Source organism: Mobula hypostoma, chromosome 5 (assembly GCF_963921235.1).
Source record: "Mobula hypostoma chromosome 5, sMobHyp1.1, whole genome shotgun sequence".
Lineage (NCBI taxonomy): Eukaryota > Metazoa > Chordata > Chondrichthyes > Myliobatiformes > Myliobatidae > Mobula > Mobula hypostoma.
In genome coordinates, this window is record NC_086101.1 from 26,534,087 (window position 1) to 26,552,877 (window position 18,791).

Below are 18,791 nucleotides of genomic sequence, written 5' to 3' on the forward strand. Positions count from 1 at the left end.
TTGGCTCCTGCAGTGAAAAGAAAAGGGATTGATTGGTGGTGAGTTGTCCATGTGTCCACCCTTGCCTGGGTGATAGCTCCACCACAGAAAACCCCTTTGTTGTGGTCACAGTCGGTGACTTCTAAAGGATTTCAGAGGACAACGAGAATATCGAGGGCGTCAACTCACCTGAAGACACAAATCTCTCTCTCCCTCTCTCTCTCTATCACTACTCAATTCAATACCACGAACTGAACTGAACTTTACTCATCATCGTAAGACTATCTTTTTACCCCTAGACTTGAAGAAGCTTAGTTTTTCATATATATTTCCCCACTTACTGATATACTTATTTATATATAATCATTGCTAACCTGTTTGATTTATCTACATTTATATTACTTTATTGCATTGTTACTAATAAATATTATTAGTTAATGGCAATACTGGACTCCAAAGTGTTTTCTATTTCTGCTGGTTCTTTATTCCCATCATGGGTTACGTAACAACAGTTACGTAAACGTTTTTATTTCCATTCTGAATTCTTCCGGAAGTGGAAAGGATTTGATACTTACGGCATTTACAGTGATGTGTTGCAAGGAACACAGATATCATAATAACACAGCTGACCAATAGTGCAATCGGTATGCTCCATTCTAAGATGCTGGTGTGACAACTTTGATCTGAAAATGTGTGACAATGAAACACTGTGTAAGTTGAATGTGTCCCAATGCAGCATTTATTTAACACCTTCACCTTGGTAAACCAACCCAAGGAATTTTTTTTTTGGAGCATTAGCAAACCAACGTATAAACTCTTCTCAGGCTTCCAGGTGGGTGCAGGTGTCAATTTTAACCAACATTTCAATGTCGTATTCCACAATCTTCATCTGGATGATGCCTAGGCATGTCTAGCCTTGTGGAATATATACTGAAATCCCATTGTCCATCCCTCCTGATTGGCTAATTATCAGTTGACCCACATTGTTTAGAATCATATTCCAGTTCTTACTTAGAGGGAGGCTCACATCTTTGTTCAAATTCTTAGTCTTGTCTTATTTCAATGGCTTCCTTCACCAGGCAGTCCCAAAAGCCATTGGCACGGCGCAGTAGTTCTGTGCTGTTGAAGTCAATCCTGTGGTTATTGCATATGCACTGTTCCGCTACCGCCAATTCCTCCAGGTAACCCAAACAGATACACTTCCTATGCTCCTTGATGCAGGTTTCCACCGTGCGTCCCGTCTGGCAGATACACGCTCCTCCACATTCACAGGGTGTTATGTAAATGCCAGCCATCCTGAATCCCAGGTCATCTTTGACCCTGATAAGCTGGAATCTGAGCTTCCTTATGGGTCTGTTAATGGCATTTATCCAATATTTCATCAGAATCCTGCTGATCCTTCCAGAAACTGTGGAAATATCAGGAAGATGGATGGTAGCTACGGGTTCCTCATTGGCGTTAGGTTTCCTGGTTTTTCCATTGGCCCTGTTAAGGGCCCAATTGATTTCTTTTGCCTTGTAGCCATTCCGTAGGAATATTGTGCGTAATCGTCTTAATTCCTCATACAGACTCTCCAGGTGTGAAAGATCTTCGACAGTTGACCAAAGTAGGAAGAACTGGTATACGTTGGGAGGCGTGACGGTGGCTGTTATTGTCATGGTGTAAGTCTGTGTGAGTGGGCTTCTGATAGGTGCCTTGCCCGAGGCTACTGTCTAGTTTCTTTCGTATTAGAATGTCCAGGAATGGGAGGCAACTATTTATCTCCATCTCCATCGTAAATTGAATGTTTGGGTGTATGTTGCTCAGATGGTCGTGATACTATTGGAGTGCCTGGAGTCCATGTGGCCATACTACGAAGGTGTCATCAACATATCTGAAGAAGCATTTGGAGCTCAAGGGCGATGAGCTCAGAACCCTCTGTTCAAAAGTCCTCCATGTAGAAATTAGCAATAGCTGGCGACAAAGGCAAAAGCGGAAAGCTGAATGGCTGAGCACTAACCAATCAGAAAGGACAGATGAGGGGAGTTGAGTATATAGACCAACAGACTAGACATTCCCTTGCATCATCGCTGATGAAGATGGCGGAGTTTGTCATTGAAATATCAGCTAAAATTGACACCTAGACCCGGCTGGAATCTTGAGAAGAGTTTATGTGTCACATGTGCTGGGAAAGCACTAGATCCCTCTTCATTGGCAAAGAAACTTGACAACAAATTACAAAAGGAAATGTTATGAAATACCTATGGGCTGGACACCCCACATTCAGCACATTTAAGTACACTGTAACAAATTGCGAAGGCTGAACTGAATCAAAAAATAGACAAGTAATGGACATACTAGTCTGTAACCATTGCCCCAGAGTCCTTCATGCCTGGCTAGATCTTTGCCCAAAACGACACACCAGGAAAGCATAGTATGGTAAATAAACAAAAGCCAGGGGCTATAGGGGTCCTCTTTATTGATTCTGAGCTCCATAAATTCCCAAGGCGAAGACAAAGAAGCCTCCTGTTTACCACAGCCTCCCTCAGCTGAGTAATTAGAAAAATCCACTTTGAATACCACTTGGAAATGTGATGGAGTAGAGCAAGGAGACAGAATCTACTCTGGTCGGGGTCTTCAATGTCCAATAGTATGGCATCAGGATTGACCTCGCTGAAGGAGTTCATAAGCAGAAAGCTTGTACCAGGGTTGTGGCAAGAGAAAAGGGAACCAAGGTGATGCAAAATCTCTTCAGCCTCATCCACATAAATCAGTAAATTGGTTTGTTAATTTCTCATGTACTGAAGTACAGAGAAAAAATAATTTTGAATCTCATCCATACTGATCATTGTATCAGTGCATTGAGAGCAAGTGAAAGTAAGAACAGATTGCAGAATATAGTGACCCAGTTACAGAGAAAGCGCAGTGCAGGAAGACAAGGTGCAAGACCAGGACAAGGCTGACTGTAAGGTCAAAAGTCCATCTTATCATACTAGAGGGCCATTCAGTAGTATTATAACAGAGGGATACAACCTGTCTTCAGGTCTCCTGGTTCTGGTTTTCAGGTTTTAATATCTTCTGCCAAATAGAAAGGGGGGGCTTGGAGCAGGGGGCAGGGATTCAGATTTCTGGATCATTGGGACCTCTTTTGGGGCAGGTGTGACCTGTACAATAAGGACGGGCTGCACTTGAATCCCAGGGGGGACCAATATCCTGGCGGGGAGATTTGCTAAGGCTACTGGGGAGAGTTTAAACTAGAATTGTTGAGGGGGTGGGAACTGAACTGAAGAAACTGGGGAAGAGGCAGTTGGCTCACAAATAGAGAAAGCTTGGAGACAGTGTGTGAGGGGGGATAGGCAGGTGATAGAGAAGAGACGCGCTCAGACGGATGGTTTGAGATGTGTCTATTTTAATGCAAGGAATATTGTGAACAAAGCAGATGAGCTTAGAGCGTGGATCAGTACTTGGCGCTGTGATGTGGTGGCCATTACAGAGACTTGAATGGCTCAGGGACAGGAATGGTTACTTCAAGTGCCGGGTTTTAGATGTTTCGGAAAGGACAGGGAGGGAGGGAGGCAAAAGAGGTGGGGGCTTGGCACTGTTGATCAGAGATAGCGTCACGGCTGCAGAAAAGGTGGACGTCATGGAGGGATTGTCTACGGAGTCTCTGTGGGTGGAGGTTAGGAACAGGAAGGCGTCAATAACCTTACTGGGTGTTTTTTTTATATATAGGCCGCCCAATAGTAACAGAGATATCGATGAGCAGGTAAGGAAACAGATCCTGGAAGGGTGTAATAATAACAGAGCTGTCGTGATGGGAGATTTTAATTTCCCAAATATCAATTGGCATCTCCCTAGAGCAAGGGGTTTAGATGGGATGGAGTTTGTTACGTGTGTTCAGGAAGGCTTCTTGACACAATATATAGATAAGCCTACAAGAGGAGATACTGTACTTGATTTGGTCAGGTGTCAGATCTCTCAATGGGAAAGCATTTTGGAGATAGTGATCATAATAAAGTCGAAAGTATAAATTATAATTCTATCTCCTTTACAATAGCATTGGAGAGAGATAGGAACAGACAAGTTAGAAAAGCGTTTAATTGGAGTAAGGGGAATTATGAGGCTATCAGGCAGGAAATTGGAAGCTTAAATTGGGAACCGATGTTCTCAGGGAAAAGTATGGAAAAAATGTGGCAAATGTTCAGGGGATATTTGTGTGGAGTTCTGCATATGTACGTTCCAATGAGACAGGGAAGTTATGGTAGGGTACAGGCACCATGGTGTACAAAGGCTGTAATAAATCTAGTCAAGAAAAAAAGAAAAGCTTATAGAAGGTTCAGAGAGCTAGGTAATGTTAGAGATCTAGAAGATTATAAGGCTAACAGGAAGGAGCTTAAAAAGGAAATTAGGAGAGCCAGAAGGGGCCATGAGAAGGCCTTGGTGGGCCAGATTAAGGAAAACCCCTAAGGCGTTCTACAAGTATGTGAAGAGCAAGAGGATAAGACGTGAAAGAATAGGACCTATCAAGTGTGACAGTGGGAAAGTGTGTATGGAACCAGAGGAAATAGCAGAGGTACTTAATGATTACTTTACTTCAGTATTCACTGTGGAAAAGGATATTGATGATTGTAGTGCTGACTTGCAGCAGACTGAAAAGCTTGAGCATGTAGATATTAAGAAAGAGGATGTGCTGGAGCTTTTGGAAAGCATCAAGTTGGATAAGTTGCCGGGACCGGATGAGATGTACCCCAGGCTACTATGGGAGGCGAGGGAGGAGATTGCTGAGCCTCTGGCGATGATCTTTGCATCATCAATGGGAACTGCAGAGGTTCTGGAGGATTGGAGGGTTGCGGATGTTGTTCCTTTATTCAAGAAAGGCAGTAGAGGTAGCCCAGGAAATTATAGACCACTGAGTCTTACTTCAGTGGTTGGTAAGTTGATGGAGAAGATCCTGAGAGGCCGGATTTATGAACTTTTGGAGCAGTATAATATGATTAGGAATAGTCAGCATGGCTTTGTCAAGGGCAGGTCGTGCCTTACAAGCCTGATTGAATTTTTTGTGGATGTGACTAAACACATTGATGAAGGAAGAGCAGTAGATGTAGTGTATATAGATTTCAGCAAGGCATTTGATAGGTACCCCATGCAAGGCTTATTGAGAAAGTAAGGAGGCATGGGATCCAAGGGGACATTGCTTTGTGACTCCAGAAATGGCTTGCCCACAAAAGGCAAAGAGTGGTTGCAGACGGGTCATATTCTGCATGGAGGTTGGTGACCAGTGGTGTGCCTCAGGGATCTGTTCTGGGACCCTTACACTTTGTGATTTTTTTTAAACGACCTGCATGAGGAAGTGGAGGGGTGGGTTAGTAAGTTTGCTGATGACACGAAGGTTGGAGGTGTTGTGGATAGTGTGGAGGGCTGTCAGAGGTTACAGCGGGACATTGATAAGATGCAAAACTGGCCTGAGAAGTGGCAGATGGCGTTCAACCCAGATAAGTGTGAAGTGGTTCATCTTGGTAGGTCAAATATGATGGCAGAATACAGTATTAATGGTAAGATTCTTGGCAGTGTGGAGGATCAGAGGGATCTTGGGGTCCGAGTCCATAGGATGCTCAAAGCAGCTGCTCTGTGGTTAAGAAGGCATACAGTGTATTGTCCTTCATTAATTGTGGAATTGAATTTAGGAGCTGAGAGGTAATGGTGCAGCTATATAGGACCCTGGTCAGACCCCGCTTGGAGTACTGTGCTCAGTTCTGGTCGCCTCAGTGCAGGAAGGTTGTGGAAGCCATAGAAAGGGAGCAGAGGAGATTATACAAGGACGTTGCCTGGATTGGGGAGCGTGCCTTATGAAAACAGGTTGAGTGAACTCAGCCTTTTCTCCTTGGAGCGACGGAGGATGAGAGGTGACCTAATAGAGGTGTATAAGATGATGTGAGGCATTGATCGTGTGGATAGTCAGAGGCTTTCCCCCAGGACTGAAATGGTTGCCTCAAGACATCACAGGTTTAATGTGCTGGGGAGTAGGTACAGAGGAAATGTCAGGGGTAAGTTTTTTTTAAATGCAAAGAGTGATGAATGCATGGAATGGGCTGCCGGCAACGGTGGTGGAGGCAGATACGATAGGGTCTTTTAAGGAGACTTCTGGATAGGTACATGGAGCTTAGAAAAATGGAGGGCTATGGGTAAGCTTAGTAATTTCTAAGGTAGGACATGTTCAGCACAACTTTGTGGGCTAAAGAGCCTGTATTCTGCTGTTGGTTTTCTATATTCCTAAGTAAGAGAGAATGTCTGAGAGCAGGGAGGACCTTTGGTTATGTTGGCTGCTTTATCAAAGGAGCAAGAAGTGTAGACAGTCTATGATGAGGAAGCTGATTTTTGTGATATACTGAGCGGTATCCAGTTTTTACTGCAATTTCTTATGGTCATGGGCAAAGCAGTTTCCACACCAGCCTGTGATGCATCTTGATAGGATGTTTTTCATGGTGCATCTATAAAAATTGGGGAAGTGCCACATTTCTTTCCCCTCCTAAGGAAGCAGAGCCATGGGGCACCTTCTTGGCCACGGCATCTACATGGTTAGACCAAGACAGGCTATTAGCGAGGTTCACTCCTAAGAACCTGAGGCTCTCAATCCTCTCGACATCAGCACTTTAGATGCAAACAGGAGCGTGTGCACCCCCTGAAGTCAACAAACAGGTCGATTGTTTAGCCAACATTGAAGTAAGGCTTGTATATCCACAGAAAATAACATGTACTGATTGCAGATTAATCTGGGTTTAACAGTGGTGATTGGAGTGGCCACTTCACACAGTACTTGTGATTTTAAAACATGCTGAGTACACAGAAATGCCAATGTTTGCAATGTTAGACTCACTGTTTTGCTGAACCTCTTCCTTTAGGAGAGTGATTGAAATGGGGATTATAATGAAACCACTCAAGTCAATGAAAGGTTGAGATCCTGTTAAATGTAAATGATATAATTTAGTTGCAAGTATAGTTTTACTGTTAAACCTAGAAATTTTGTACAATAGTGAATTGTTCTTTACCGTTTTTCCCAAGGAAATTCCCATTAAAGGAGCAGCCAAATTTCAGAATGACAATTGATGTAATTATGGCCAAAAACAGGGCAGAGACTGTGCATAATGCAACAACAGATATAAAGACAGCACCTGGAGGGAAGATTCAACAATACTGGTTAGTAATTCATAACACATTTAAATTTCTTTCAAATTCATATTTCGGGGTTCTGGGTAGACCTTGGGAGTAGGTTGTAACTCCTAGAAAAACAGCTGGTGAAAATTCCAAGGATTCAAAAGATTCAAAGTTTATTGTGTACAGTTCTGGTCACTGAATTATAGGAAAGATGTCAACGAAATGGAGAGAGTACAGAGGAGATTTACTAGCATGTTGCCTGGGTTTCATTTCCTAAGTTACAGAGAAAGGTTGAATAAGTTGGGTCTTTATTCTTTGGAGCGTAGAAGGTTGAGCGGGGACTTGATATGAAGGGGATAGATAGAGTTGACGTGGATAGGCTTTTTCCTTTGAGAGTGGGGGAGATTCAAACAAGAGGACATGAGTTGAGAGTTAAAGGGCAAAAGTTTAGGGGTAACGTGAGGGGGAACTTCTTTACTCAGAGAGTGGTAGCTGTGTGGAATGAGCTTCCAGCAGAAGTGGTTGGGGCAGATTCGATGTTGTCATTTAAAGTTAAATTGGATAGCTATATGGACAGGAAAGGAATGGAGGGTTATGGGCTGAGTGCAGGTCGGTGGGACTCGGTGAGAGTAAGAGTTCGGCACGGAGTAGAAGGGCTGAGATGGCCTGTTTCTGTGCTGTAATTGTTATACGGTTATAAAGGATATATGCAGTATACAACTTTGAGATTCGTCTTTTCCACAGAAAGCCACAAAACAAACTATGGTACCCGTTCACAGAAAAACATCAACCCCAGCCCCCAAATGCAGAAAACAAATCACACAAATGGCAACAAGTACATCATACACCCCTCCCCCACGCGCAAAGAGGAAGAAGAAGGAATGATCAAAATCACAGAAATATAAAACGCAAAATCAAAAGAGCCAATATTCAGTTCAGCTTAGTATTCATTATCTACAGGCTGCAAAGTTGTACAAAATAGTAACAGATAAAGGAGCTACCAGGAAATACAGTCTAATCTATAAACTGCAGACCCAGAACTTTGGTACCATCCTCAGTCAGCATGGAGGGAGAGCGAGGTCATTCAAGTGCAGGGAATTTTCCATTGGGAGCAGTGAGCGGGGGGGGGAGGGTGGAGGGGGAGACCGTCACATGCGAACAACTTCCTCCGGCAACAGCGAGCAAGAGGCTGGTATCAGGTGCTGAACACTCGCTCACATTCCTCACTCGCCTCGCTGTTTCAATCCTCTTCAATGCACTCATCGTGAGATTGGTGAAAAATAGTGTTGATCTTGGGCTCCTGCCCATTTCTAAGCTTCTTGGGCGCGAGGCCTCCCACTACCTTCTTACAGACAGCAAAGCACCAGAAAATGATTCCATAGTGACACAAGACTCAGCTACAATGAAAATTAGTGACATTTGCAAATCAGAATTGTTATGACTTGGCAAGGGACCAACTGGTGATTGAGACCTCACACACCTGCTGTCCTTTCCTTGGCAATTTGAGGTGTGGATTTGGAAAGAAATATCCTTCTAAAATATCAATGTGAATACAGTGTGGGACAACCAAAAGAATTTTCTTTTTTTTGTAATTCATATTTTATTGAGTTTCATCATCAAACAAACATTTCCATAGGATGTATTACGGATACTATACATATATATCATATAATCATATTTGTCACAAATCTTCACATAATATTTATCTGAAGTATACTCTTATAGAAAGAGGAGGAAAGAAAGAACAATCAAAAGAAGAAAACTATGTACAGAGTAGGGAGTGATTTTTTTTTACAACATATTCATTGATTGTGAGAATAAAATCAGGCCTATGAGATGTTATGTAGTTAAAGCATTTTTTCCAGTATGAATAAAATTGTTCCAACTTATGATTAACAGATGTTGTTATCTTCTCCATTTTGTAAATGTCCAGTGTAATTTCCATCCATACACTTAAAGTTGGGCTCTCCTGAGATAACCATTTCCTGGTAAGGGTCTTTTTACCAGCCACCAGCAGTACATCCATTAAATATTTATATTTATCTCTTTTTAACCATTCTTGAGGTATATACCCAAAGTATATGGTCTTACTCTTAGTATATCATTGAAATTTGCAGAATATAACTTAATGGATCTACTCCCTGAACAAATAAGAATCAAGAAAAGTGAATAATAAAAAGAAAGGTAAGGAGGGTGTGGTTCCAAGGCTGGGGCCTCTAGATGACCCTGGGTTGGGCTAGAAGAAAAGTCGAGCCATGGGGGATAGCCCCTCCAACCTGTGGGTTGAGGGCCCCCGCTGCACTACCTATAAAAGTAAGTAAAAAAAAAACTATGTCTATTACACAGAAATGATTTCCCTGTATATTCCTCCCATGTATATATTCTCATTTAAGTGGAGAAAAAGGAATGAATAAATGATTTTTTAAAAAATTGAGTAATATAAAATCCACATTATAACACGTATTTCTCGAGATAGGTATATCGCCATCTATTTTTGCTTCTGTTTAGTTTATCAGCACTTTTAAAGTTAGCCAAACCTTATGGCTCTTCTGGAGGAGGTGAGGGCTACCCTTGGTGAGCTGACAGTCTTTTCCTAAAGTCTCGTCCTGCTCCTGTCCCCTGCTTTCTAGGTTCTCTTACTATTTCCCAAGCAGTTCGGGATAACTGCTCAGCCAGAGTTTCCCTCAGTTTGACCACGCTAATGGGCAGTCCTCTGTTCTTCATGTCTGTAGTCGCCTCCTCCACCGTCTGATATAGTCGTATCCCTTCTTGGTAAAATACCCTCAGTTTAGCAGGGTACGGGGTTTGGAATTTAATCTTTTTTTGCCTTAATATTCGTTTTGCTTCGGAATATTCCTTCAGTTTCTCTAGGGCCACCGGGGGATAATCATGATCGAAGTACATTAACTTCCCGTTCCAAAACACCCTCTTCTTACCCCAGGCCCTTCGCAGAATCTCCGCCTTTCTCTTGAATCGAAAGAATCTAAGTACAATGGAGCGCGGTTTATCTTCTCTGTCTCCGGGAGGCCACTGGACAAGCGAATGGTGCACCCTTTCAATTTCAATCTCTGTAGTCTGAGGAATCTCCAGCGCTTCCCGCAGCAGCTTGTCTACAAAGTCCGTCTTCGACAATCCCTCCGCTCCTTCGGGAACATCATAAATCCTGATATTTTTCCGTCGTGATCTTCCCTCCTGGTCAAGCAATTTACTTTCCTGTTGAGTTAATATTTTTATCGTCTTACTTCGTATCTGTTCCACGTTTGCACGTGATCTTCCACCTTCTCAATTCGAGTCTCTGCCACCACTATTTTCTGATTGACATTGGCGAGCTCTGACTTTATATCATTGAGTTGCTGCTTTATATCTTTTTGGACTTGCCTTATCGCTTCCAAAATCCTTATCATATTTGCCACTTCGCCTGCACGAGGCCCATCATCAGCTTCGCCACCACCGGCACATGTAGGAGAGCCGCACGCTGTACCTCTCCCTTCCATAGGCTCCGCAGTGGTGCTTTTTTTTTTATCTCCATTCTTTCTCCCCATTCTTGCCCCCCTTATCAATTCAGATATTTTCGAAAGATCTTGTATTTGATGGATTAACGGGCAAAACGTGTGGTTTACCGGCGGAGCTGTAGATTTAAGCTGCCATTCTGAATGATGATGTCACCGCAACCCCAACCAAAAGAATTTTCATTGGTAGGTTGAAACATTAAGAATAACATCTGGACCTGTACATTGCTTTGATCTTCTTGACAAAGATAGTTTTAGCCTGATCTAGATACCCTTATTTTTGTCTGAGCCTAAATCTTCTTACATGAGCAGATGAACTACATACATTCTCCACAAGGATTTGGAGATGAACCCAGTAATTATTATTCCATTGCATTTTTCACTTTCCTACTAATCATTCTAATCCTTACTAAATAGTTTTCTCCTTGAATGAAAAATGCAGAATAAGCTTTCAAATTTTGAATACAGGTGGCCCCCGTTTTCCCAACGTTCGCCTTACGACAGCTCGCTATTACGAAAGACCTACATTAGTTACCTGTTTTCGCTAACCGAAGAGTGTTTTCGCTTTTATGAAAAAAGGCAGTGCGCGCCCTGAGCAGCCAAGCTCCTCCCCCGGAACTGCATTCTAGCCGCCATTGCTTAAACATGAGTCTGTGAGCATCTGTGCTTTATCCCGATTTATTTTGTGCTTCCGTTAGCAAGATGAGTTCTAAGGTATCGGAAAAGCCTAAGAGTAAGGGTGTTACACTTAGCATAAAACTGGACGTAATTAAGCATTTTGATCATGGTCAATGAAGGACATTGACAGCGCGTTGAACTTGCCTGCATCCACCATTCGCACTATTGATACCCGGAGAGAGAATCTTGAAAGCTGCCGATGTTACTGTTGGTTCTGCTCGTAGCAAAGTGTCTCTCTTAGTCGGCATCCGATAATGGATAAAATGGAAAGTCTATTGCTTGAGTGGATTGATGGGTGTACAAAGCGTGGTGTTCCGTTAAGTTATCTTATACTTAAGGAGAAATCAGTCAGTCAGTCTTTCTAATAAGCTGAAACAGAAAGCACTGGCTGATGGTGATGAAAGTGTTGCGAAAGTGGAACTTAAAGGTAGTTATGGGTGGTTTGATCAATTTCTGAGGCTAGGGCAGCTTCATAGTTTAACATTTATCGGACAGAGTGCTTCGGCTGATACTGAAGCTGCCGAAAAGCTCCCAGCAGAACTGAAGAAAATAATTACAGAAGGTGGTTATTCGTATAAGCAGGTGTTTAACTGTGACGAAACTGCAATTTATTGGAAAAAATTAACGAGCAAGACATTTATTTCGGTAGAAGAAAAGCAGGCTAACGGACAGAAGGCATTGAAGGACAGGTTTACCCTAATGCCTGTTATGAACGCCACTGGCGATGCTGTCCTTAAGCCTCTACTTGTGTACCATTCAGAAAATCCGAGGGTACTTAAAGGCGTTGATAAGAATACGCTTTCTGTTGTGTTCCGTTCACATCCAAGCGGTTAGAATACCCAAGGGATTTTTTCTGAGTACATGAGTGGATACGTTAGTCCTTTTGTTGAAAAATACTGGAAAGCTCAGGATAGGCAATTTGCCGCCTCTACCTAATGAACTCCTCAATTTGTACAGCAATGATGAACCTATTGCAAACAAGTTCAGAAAGAACATCAGACAATACAATTGCCTCTTCCAAATGACATCCTTTGGTGCGAAAGAAGTCATTCCAACTAGGAATTGATGGAATCCTTCTGTGATTATCCAAGGCCAAATCCATCATTACATTGGACATTTAATTCCAGACCCAACCCAGCAAGCCTGATTCCTTCAAGTTTACTTCATGGATATTTAATGTTCATTCTGGTCACATATTTGTCTTGCTATGCGTCTTTCTTCTCTAATAAGCTGAGTTTTCCTTCTTTAATTTCCAAATCAAAAAGATAGCAATAGCATTCAGGAAAATTTAATGTTCATTCGGGTCACATCAGACTGCACTACCCTTCTCTCAAAGGGTGCCCCAAAGGGTCACCCCGTTATCTAGTACAGTGTAAAATTGGCAATCGCCAATCTTGGAGATGCTCTCGATAGGCTAACAGTCTCGATGAGAAATGGCGTTTGGAGGAAACTGTGTCCCGAAGCAGTGAACAATTTTAAAGGCTTTGAACCATCAACAATAAATAGAGCAATAGTAACTTTGGCTAAGGAGGCTGAGTTTGTGGAAGTTGACGAAGATGATGTTGAAGAGGTTTTGGCATCCCATGACCAAGAACTGACAGATGAAGAGCTGATGTAATTGCAAGAGGAAAGGATACGAATCAAAACCGAACGCAGTAGCGAAATTGAGGTTGTCCAGGAACTGGTCAAAGAACACTGAGGCTGTCTACAAGAAGGGTCAGAGCCGTCACTATTTTCTGAGGAGACTGAGGTCCTTTAACATCTGCCAGAGGATGCTGAGGATGTTCTACAAGTCTGTGGTGGCCAGTGCTATGATGTTTGCTGTTGTGTGCTGGAGCAGCAGGCTGAGGGTAGCAGACACCAACAGAATCAACAAACTCATTCATAAGGCCAGTGATGTTGTGGGGATGTAAATGGACTCTCTCACGGTGGTGTCTGAAAAGAGGATACTGTCTAAGTTGCATGCCATCTTAGTCAATGTCTCCCATCCACTACATAATGTACTACATTCAGCCAGAGACTCATTCCACCGAGATGCAACACAGAGCGTCATAGGAAGTCATTCCTGCCTGTGGCCATCAAACCTTACAACTCCTCCTCTGGAGGGTCAGACACCCTGTGCCGATAGGCTGATCCTGGACTTATTTCATAATTTACTGGCATAATTTACATATTACTATTTAACTATTTATGGTTCTATTACTATTTATTATTTATGGTGCAACTGTAACGAAAACCAATTTCCCCCCGGGATCAATAAAGTATGACTATGACTATGACTATGACTAACTGAACGTGAAGCACTTGCGTGAGATTTTCGCTGCGATTGACAGCGCGGCAATGATTGCAGAAAAGTATGACTTTAATTTTGAAGGGGCACGTAGGTTTAGGGCATATTTGCAAGATGGTTTGAGTGCTTACAAAGAACTGTTTGATAGAAAAATGTGTGAGGCTAAGCAGACAAGCATACTGTCATTTTTCAAGCCTTCGACATCAGCCACAGCAGATGACGAACCTCAGCCTTCGACATCAAGGCAGGCAGACATAGAAGACGTTAGTGACCAGTCTCCTGTACCCCCCACCACTGCAACCTCAGCCTAACACACCATCATCAGTGTGCTCGCTGTCTCCCCAATTCCGCTAAGTGAAACTACACTGTACATACATTATTTCTACTTTATATAGGCTTTGTATTTTTGTGTTATTTGGTATGATTGGGTAGGTTATTGGGTTTGGGAACATGCAAAAATTTTTCCAATATAAATGCAAGACATTTTTGTGAAAGTGGAATTTAAAGGTAGTCATGGGCGGTTTGATCAGTTTTTGAGGCGCTGGCAGCTTCATAGCTTAAAGGTTACTGAAGAGAGCGCTTCCGCCGAGAGCGCTTGTGTGAGACTTTCGCTACACTTGACAGTGCTGCAATGATTGCAGAAAAGTATTTCTACTTTATATAGGCTGTGTATTTCTCATATCATTCCTGCTTTTACTATATGTTAATGTTATTTTAGGTTTTATGTGTTATTTGGTATGATTTGGTAGGTTATTTTTTGGGTATGGGATTGCTCAAAAATTTTTCCCATATAAATTAATAGTAATTGCTTCTTCGCTTTACAACATTTCGGCTTACGAACGGTTTCATAGGAACGCTCTACTTTTGGATAGCGGGGGAAACCTGTATTTTATTTAAATACACATTTTCCATTGCATCAATTATGAATAGGCTCTTGATTAGCCAGGGCATCAAAGGGTATGGGGAAGAGGCAGGGGAATTGGGATGACTGGAAGAATTGGGTCAGCCATGATTGAATGGCAGAGCAGACTCGATGGGGCGAATGGCCTATTTCTGTTCCTATATCTTATAGTCTTATGGTCCAATTTGATGTACTGAAGATTGTTATTCTCGCACTAACTGGAATTGATTCCCCTGAGGAGTGACCTTATACAGGTTATAAAGTCATAAGAACACATTCCTTTTCCAGGGTAAGGAAATCGAAATTTAAGGTTTCTGAGAGTCAAAGAGCATGTGAGCTGCCAGTTTTTCCACTGAGAGGGTGTTAGACATATGGAATGAGCTGCCAGAGGAAGTGGCAGAGATGGGGACAATAACAATTCACAAAGGACATTTGGAGAGGGTCACTGAGCTTGAGAGGCATATGGACCAAACACATCTTTGTGCTCATACCTTTAATCGCAATCCAGGAGATGAGGGCAACGAAGGTACCAACAACAGACAAAATGTTCCAAATAACGAGGCTCTGAAACACTACAGAGAAATGAACAATAACATTAGAATGGCTTAACTCCACTTCAACCTACTCGACAGCTATTTATAAATATGAATAAAATGTACACAACCATCATCTCAGGTAATATTGAAGGGACCTGGGTGGGTAAGATTGACAGTGACACTGATGGCTCATAGATTGTTATGAAATACAAAGCTAACACTCACTTTTACTCGCCCAAATTCACTTTTTTTGTCTCTTTTGCTTCACTTTCAATAAAACATTAGGTGCACCTGGGATTATTCGTTGATTAAAACCATTAGTTTCTCTGCACCTTCCTTCCTTTCCTTTTTCTTGTTGAACCAACCTCACCAAACATCTTCCACTGCCGAGTATGAAAACTTCCCTAAACACATGCTGACAATGTCCAACTCCCAATCACACCATTTCAGAGCTCTGTTGGTTTATAATCCTAACAGCGCCCCCTTCTCAAATACAGCTCCTAACATTTACAAATCAGACATCACCATTCTGTATAAAAACTCGTTCATAAATATTAGCAGCCCATCCCCAAGCTCCACTACCTCTCCAAAGACATGTGACACAAGTAAACAGTTAACGTTTTGAGCAGAGACCCTTCATCAGGACAATCGACTGTTTACTCTTTTCCATAGATGCTGCCTGGCCTGCTGAGTTCCTCCACCATTTTCTGTGTGTTGCTTGGATTTCCAGCATCTGCAGAATTTCTGTATAGGTGTTAGGTGAAACCAGGAGAGGGAGAGTGGTGAAGTAAAGTGCTGGGAAGTTGACTGGTGAAAGAGATAAAGTGCTGGAGAGGGGATATCTGATAGGAGAGGACAGAAAAACATAGAAGAAAGGGAAGGGAGAGGAGCACCAAGGGGTGGTGATGGGTAGGTAAGGAGATAATGAGAGAGAGGGAAATGGGAATGGGGAATGCTGAATGGTGGGGGGTTTCATTTCCGGAAGTTTGAGAAATTGATGTTCGGGCTGACTGGAAGTGCACTGAGAGTGGTAAGCGTAAAGGAGCTAGGGACTTACTGTTCTGGATAACAACGGATGGTGCAATCTGGGTCATATTACGATCGAGGTACATGTTTGTAGACCAGATATTGGACTTTCTGCTGTTGGACTCCGTCCATATTCCACCGAGATACAACACTGGGCATCACGAGAGGTTCCTGCCTGTGGCCATTGAACTTTGCAGCTCCTCCCGTGGAGGGTCAGACACCCTGAGCCAATAGGCTGGTCCTGGACTTATTTCCATCTGGCATAGTTTGCATTTTGTTGTTTGATTGTTTGTGGTTTTTGTATTGCTATATTTATGCTCTATTCTTGGTTGGTGTGGCTGTAACGAAACCCAATTTCCCTTGGGATCAATAAAGTATATCTATCTATCTATCAGGTTGGAGGCTACCCAGAAGGAATATAAGGTGTTGCTCCTCCAACCTGAGTGTGGCCTCATCACGACAGTAGAGGAGGCTGTTAGAGTGGATTTTTTTTGGGTAGATAATTTGTTTACACTTAAATGACTTTGGCCACCAGACTTCTATTTTAACTGTTTGACAAAGGACTGTGGATTGAGTCCACCACAATGCAGACATCCCACCCTGCAAAAACTCATTTCAGGGAGGTAGCACTTCTGGGACAGGTGGGATGTCTGCAATAGAGTAGCTCCTTAGCAGCTGGCCAGCTAGTTTAAATAACGTTAGCTATGCTAATAAACGACACCTGAATGACACCTGTTAAACTCACCTCAACATGTCTTTTACAGTCTTAACCCACCTTGGGCAATAGAAAAGTCACTGTTGCAAACAGCGCAGCGAGCAACACTGTCATTATTTTGACCCCTATTAGGCAGGGGTACACATTAGTGTAGTCTGGGGTGACGTACGTTTTATATTTTTTGGAACACTCTGCAATGGCGTGCTCTCTCTCTCTTTCTTGCTCACTCTCTCTCTCTCTCAAAAAAATTGATTTCCGTGATATTGTATATCATTTGCGGGCATCAGGGAGCCACCCTTAATATGTGGGAGACTCCCAGAACTTCCAGGAGAGGTGGGAAGTCTGACAATGGGCTTCCTGAAAGGTGTGGATACCAGATGCTTCTGGCACCGTAGTTTGACCTGATGCTGTAGTTTCAAAGACAGTATTAGCTATACTTTATAACTATTAATTGTCTTCTATGTTAGCACAGAAATGCCAAATAAATGTATTATGGATTGAACTAAAGGCTGTGGATACCAACCCTGACATATTGGCGTCGGGAGGAAAGGATGGTGTGAGATTTTGTATGTAGCTTCAATAGGAAGCATTGTCTATAACTTTTTAAGTGGCGATTGCCTTTGTGTTTAGCATATAAATATCGAGCCCACATTGAGCTTACAGACCTTTCTGCGGAAAGCGTCTCCGTCCGTTAAGATGCCTGCTGTACCTTGTTGTGTCGAATAAAGAAGCTGCTTTGTATCTACCAGTGACTTTGTCTCTCCGGTAATTTCATCCACGCTACAACAGAGGCCATGGACTGACATGTTGGAATGGGAATGGGCTGTAGAATTAAGATAGGTGGCCCCTGGGAGACCCCGTTTTTTCTACTGGATGGAGCAGTCTCCCAATCTACGTCGTGTCTCACCAATATACAGGAAGCCATACTGGGAGCACTGGACAGAGTTAATGCCCCCAAGAGACTCACAGGTGAAGTGTTGCCTCACCTGGAAGGACTGCTTGGTGCCCTGAATGGTAGTGAGGGAGGAGGTGTAGGGGGCAGGTGTGGCACTTGTTCCGATTGCAAGGATAAGACCCAGAACGGAGATTAGTGGGGAGGGACGAATGGACAGGAAGTCGCATAGGTAGCGATCCCTGTGGTAGCAGAAGTAGGTGGAAGGGAAAAATGTGTTTGGTGATCATCATCATAGCTTGTCACTCCAGACAGCCAGCCACTCTAGTGTTGTTTGGTTGATGTTGAGCATCATCCCGTTGGAAATGGCAGAAGTTACGGAGAGTTATGTGCTGGATACAGAAACTGGTGGGGTGGTAGGTAAGGAGAAGAAAACCCTATCCCTGGAGGGGTGGCAGGAGATGGGGTGAGGGCAGACGTGTGGGAAATGGAAGAGATGTGGGTAAGAGCAGCATTGATGGTGGAGGAAAGGAAGCCCCTTTCTGTGAAGGAGGACATCTCCTTAGTTCTGGAATGAACTGTATATATACAGATGCATATTCTACATTGTTGTATTTTTACTGATATTGCATATGGGTTTGTTGACGTGTGTGCAGGAACTGAGCATCGTGTCATGGGGGTGGGGTGGGAGGAGAGGTGGTGGGTGTCAGGACTCGTATTACGTGATTGATATTTTGTCTGTGCTTACTGTGTGTGACTATAGTTAATGTGTCTTTGCACCTTGACTCCTAGTAACGCTGCCTCATTTTGCTGTATTCATATATAGTTAAATGACAATTAGAATTGAAATGAATTGAAGTAAACTGAATTGAATTGAAAAGCCTCATCCTGAGAGCAGATGCAGTAAGGGTGGACGAATTGAGAGAAGGGGATGGCAATTGTACATCTAACAGGTTGGGAAGAAGTATATTCCAGATAGCTATGAGAATTCACCCCTCCCCATTGATCTCCTTGCTGGCACTTACCTTACAAGCTGAACAAGTGCTATACCTGCCCCTACCCCTGCTCCCTCACTACCATTGAGAGCCCCCAACAGTCCTTTCAGGTGAGGTGACATTTCATCTGTGAGTCTGT

At 42.9% G+C, this 18,791-nt stretch overlaps 1 protein-coding gene across 2 annotated transcripts in view; it reads right to left on the reverse strand.

The window, feature by feature from the left end:
- The window catches only part of LOC134346160 (hepatic and glial cell adhesion molecule-like), a 74,703-nt gene that overhangs the window by 9,816 nt on the left and 46,096 nt on the right, over positions 1–18,791 (reverse strand). For both annotated transcript variants that reach the window (XM_063047473.1, XM_063047471.1), the window contains 4 exons: positions 14,980–15,060; positions 7,005–7,127; positions 6,833–6,916; positions 555–662 (listed from right to left, as the gene is read on the reverse strand). In XM_063047473.1, coding sequence (XP_062903543.1) covers positions 555–662; positions 6,833–6,916; positions 7,005–7,127; positions 14,980–15,060 — 396 coding nt within the window. The remainder of the gene's footprint in view (positions 1–554; positions 663–6,832; positions 6,917–7,004; positions 7,128–14,979; positions 15,061–18,791) is intronic.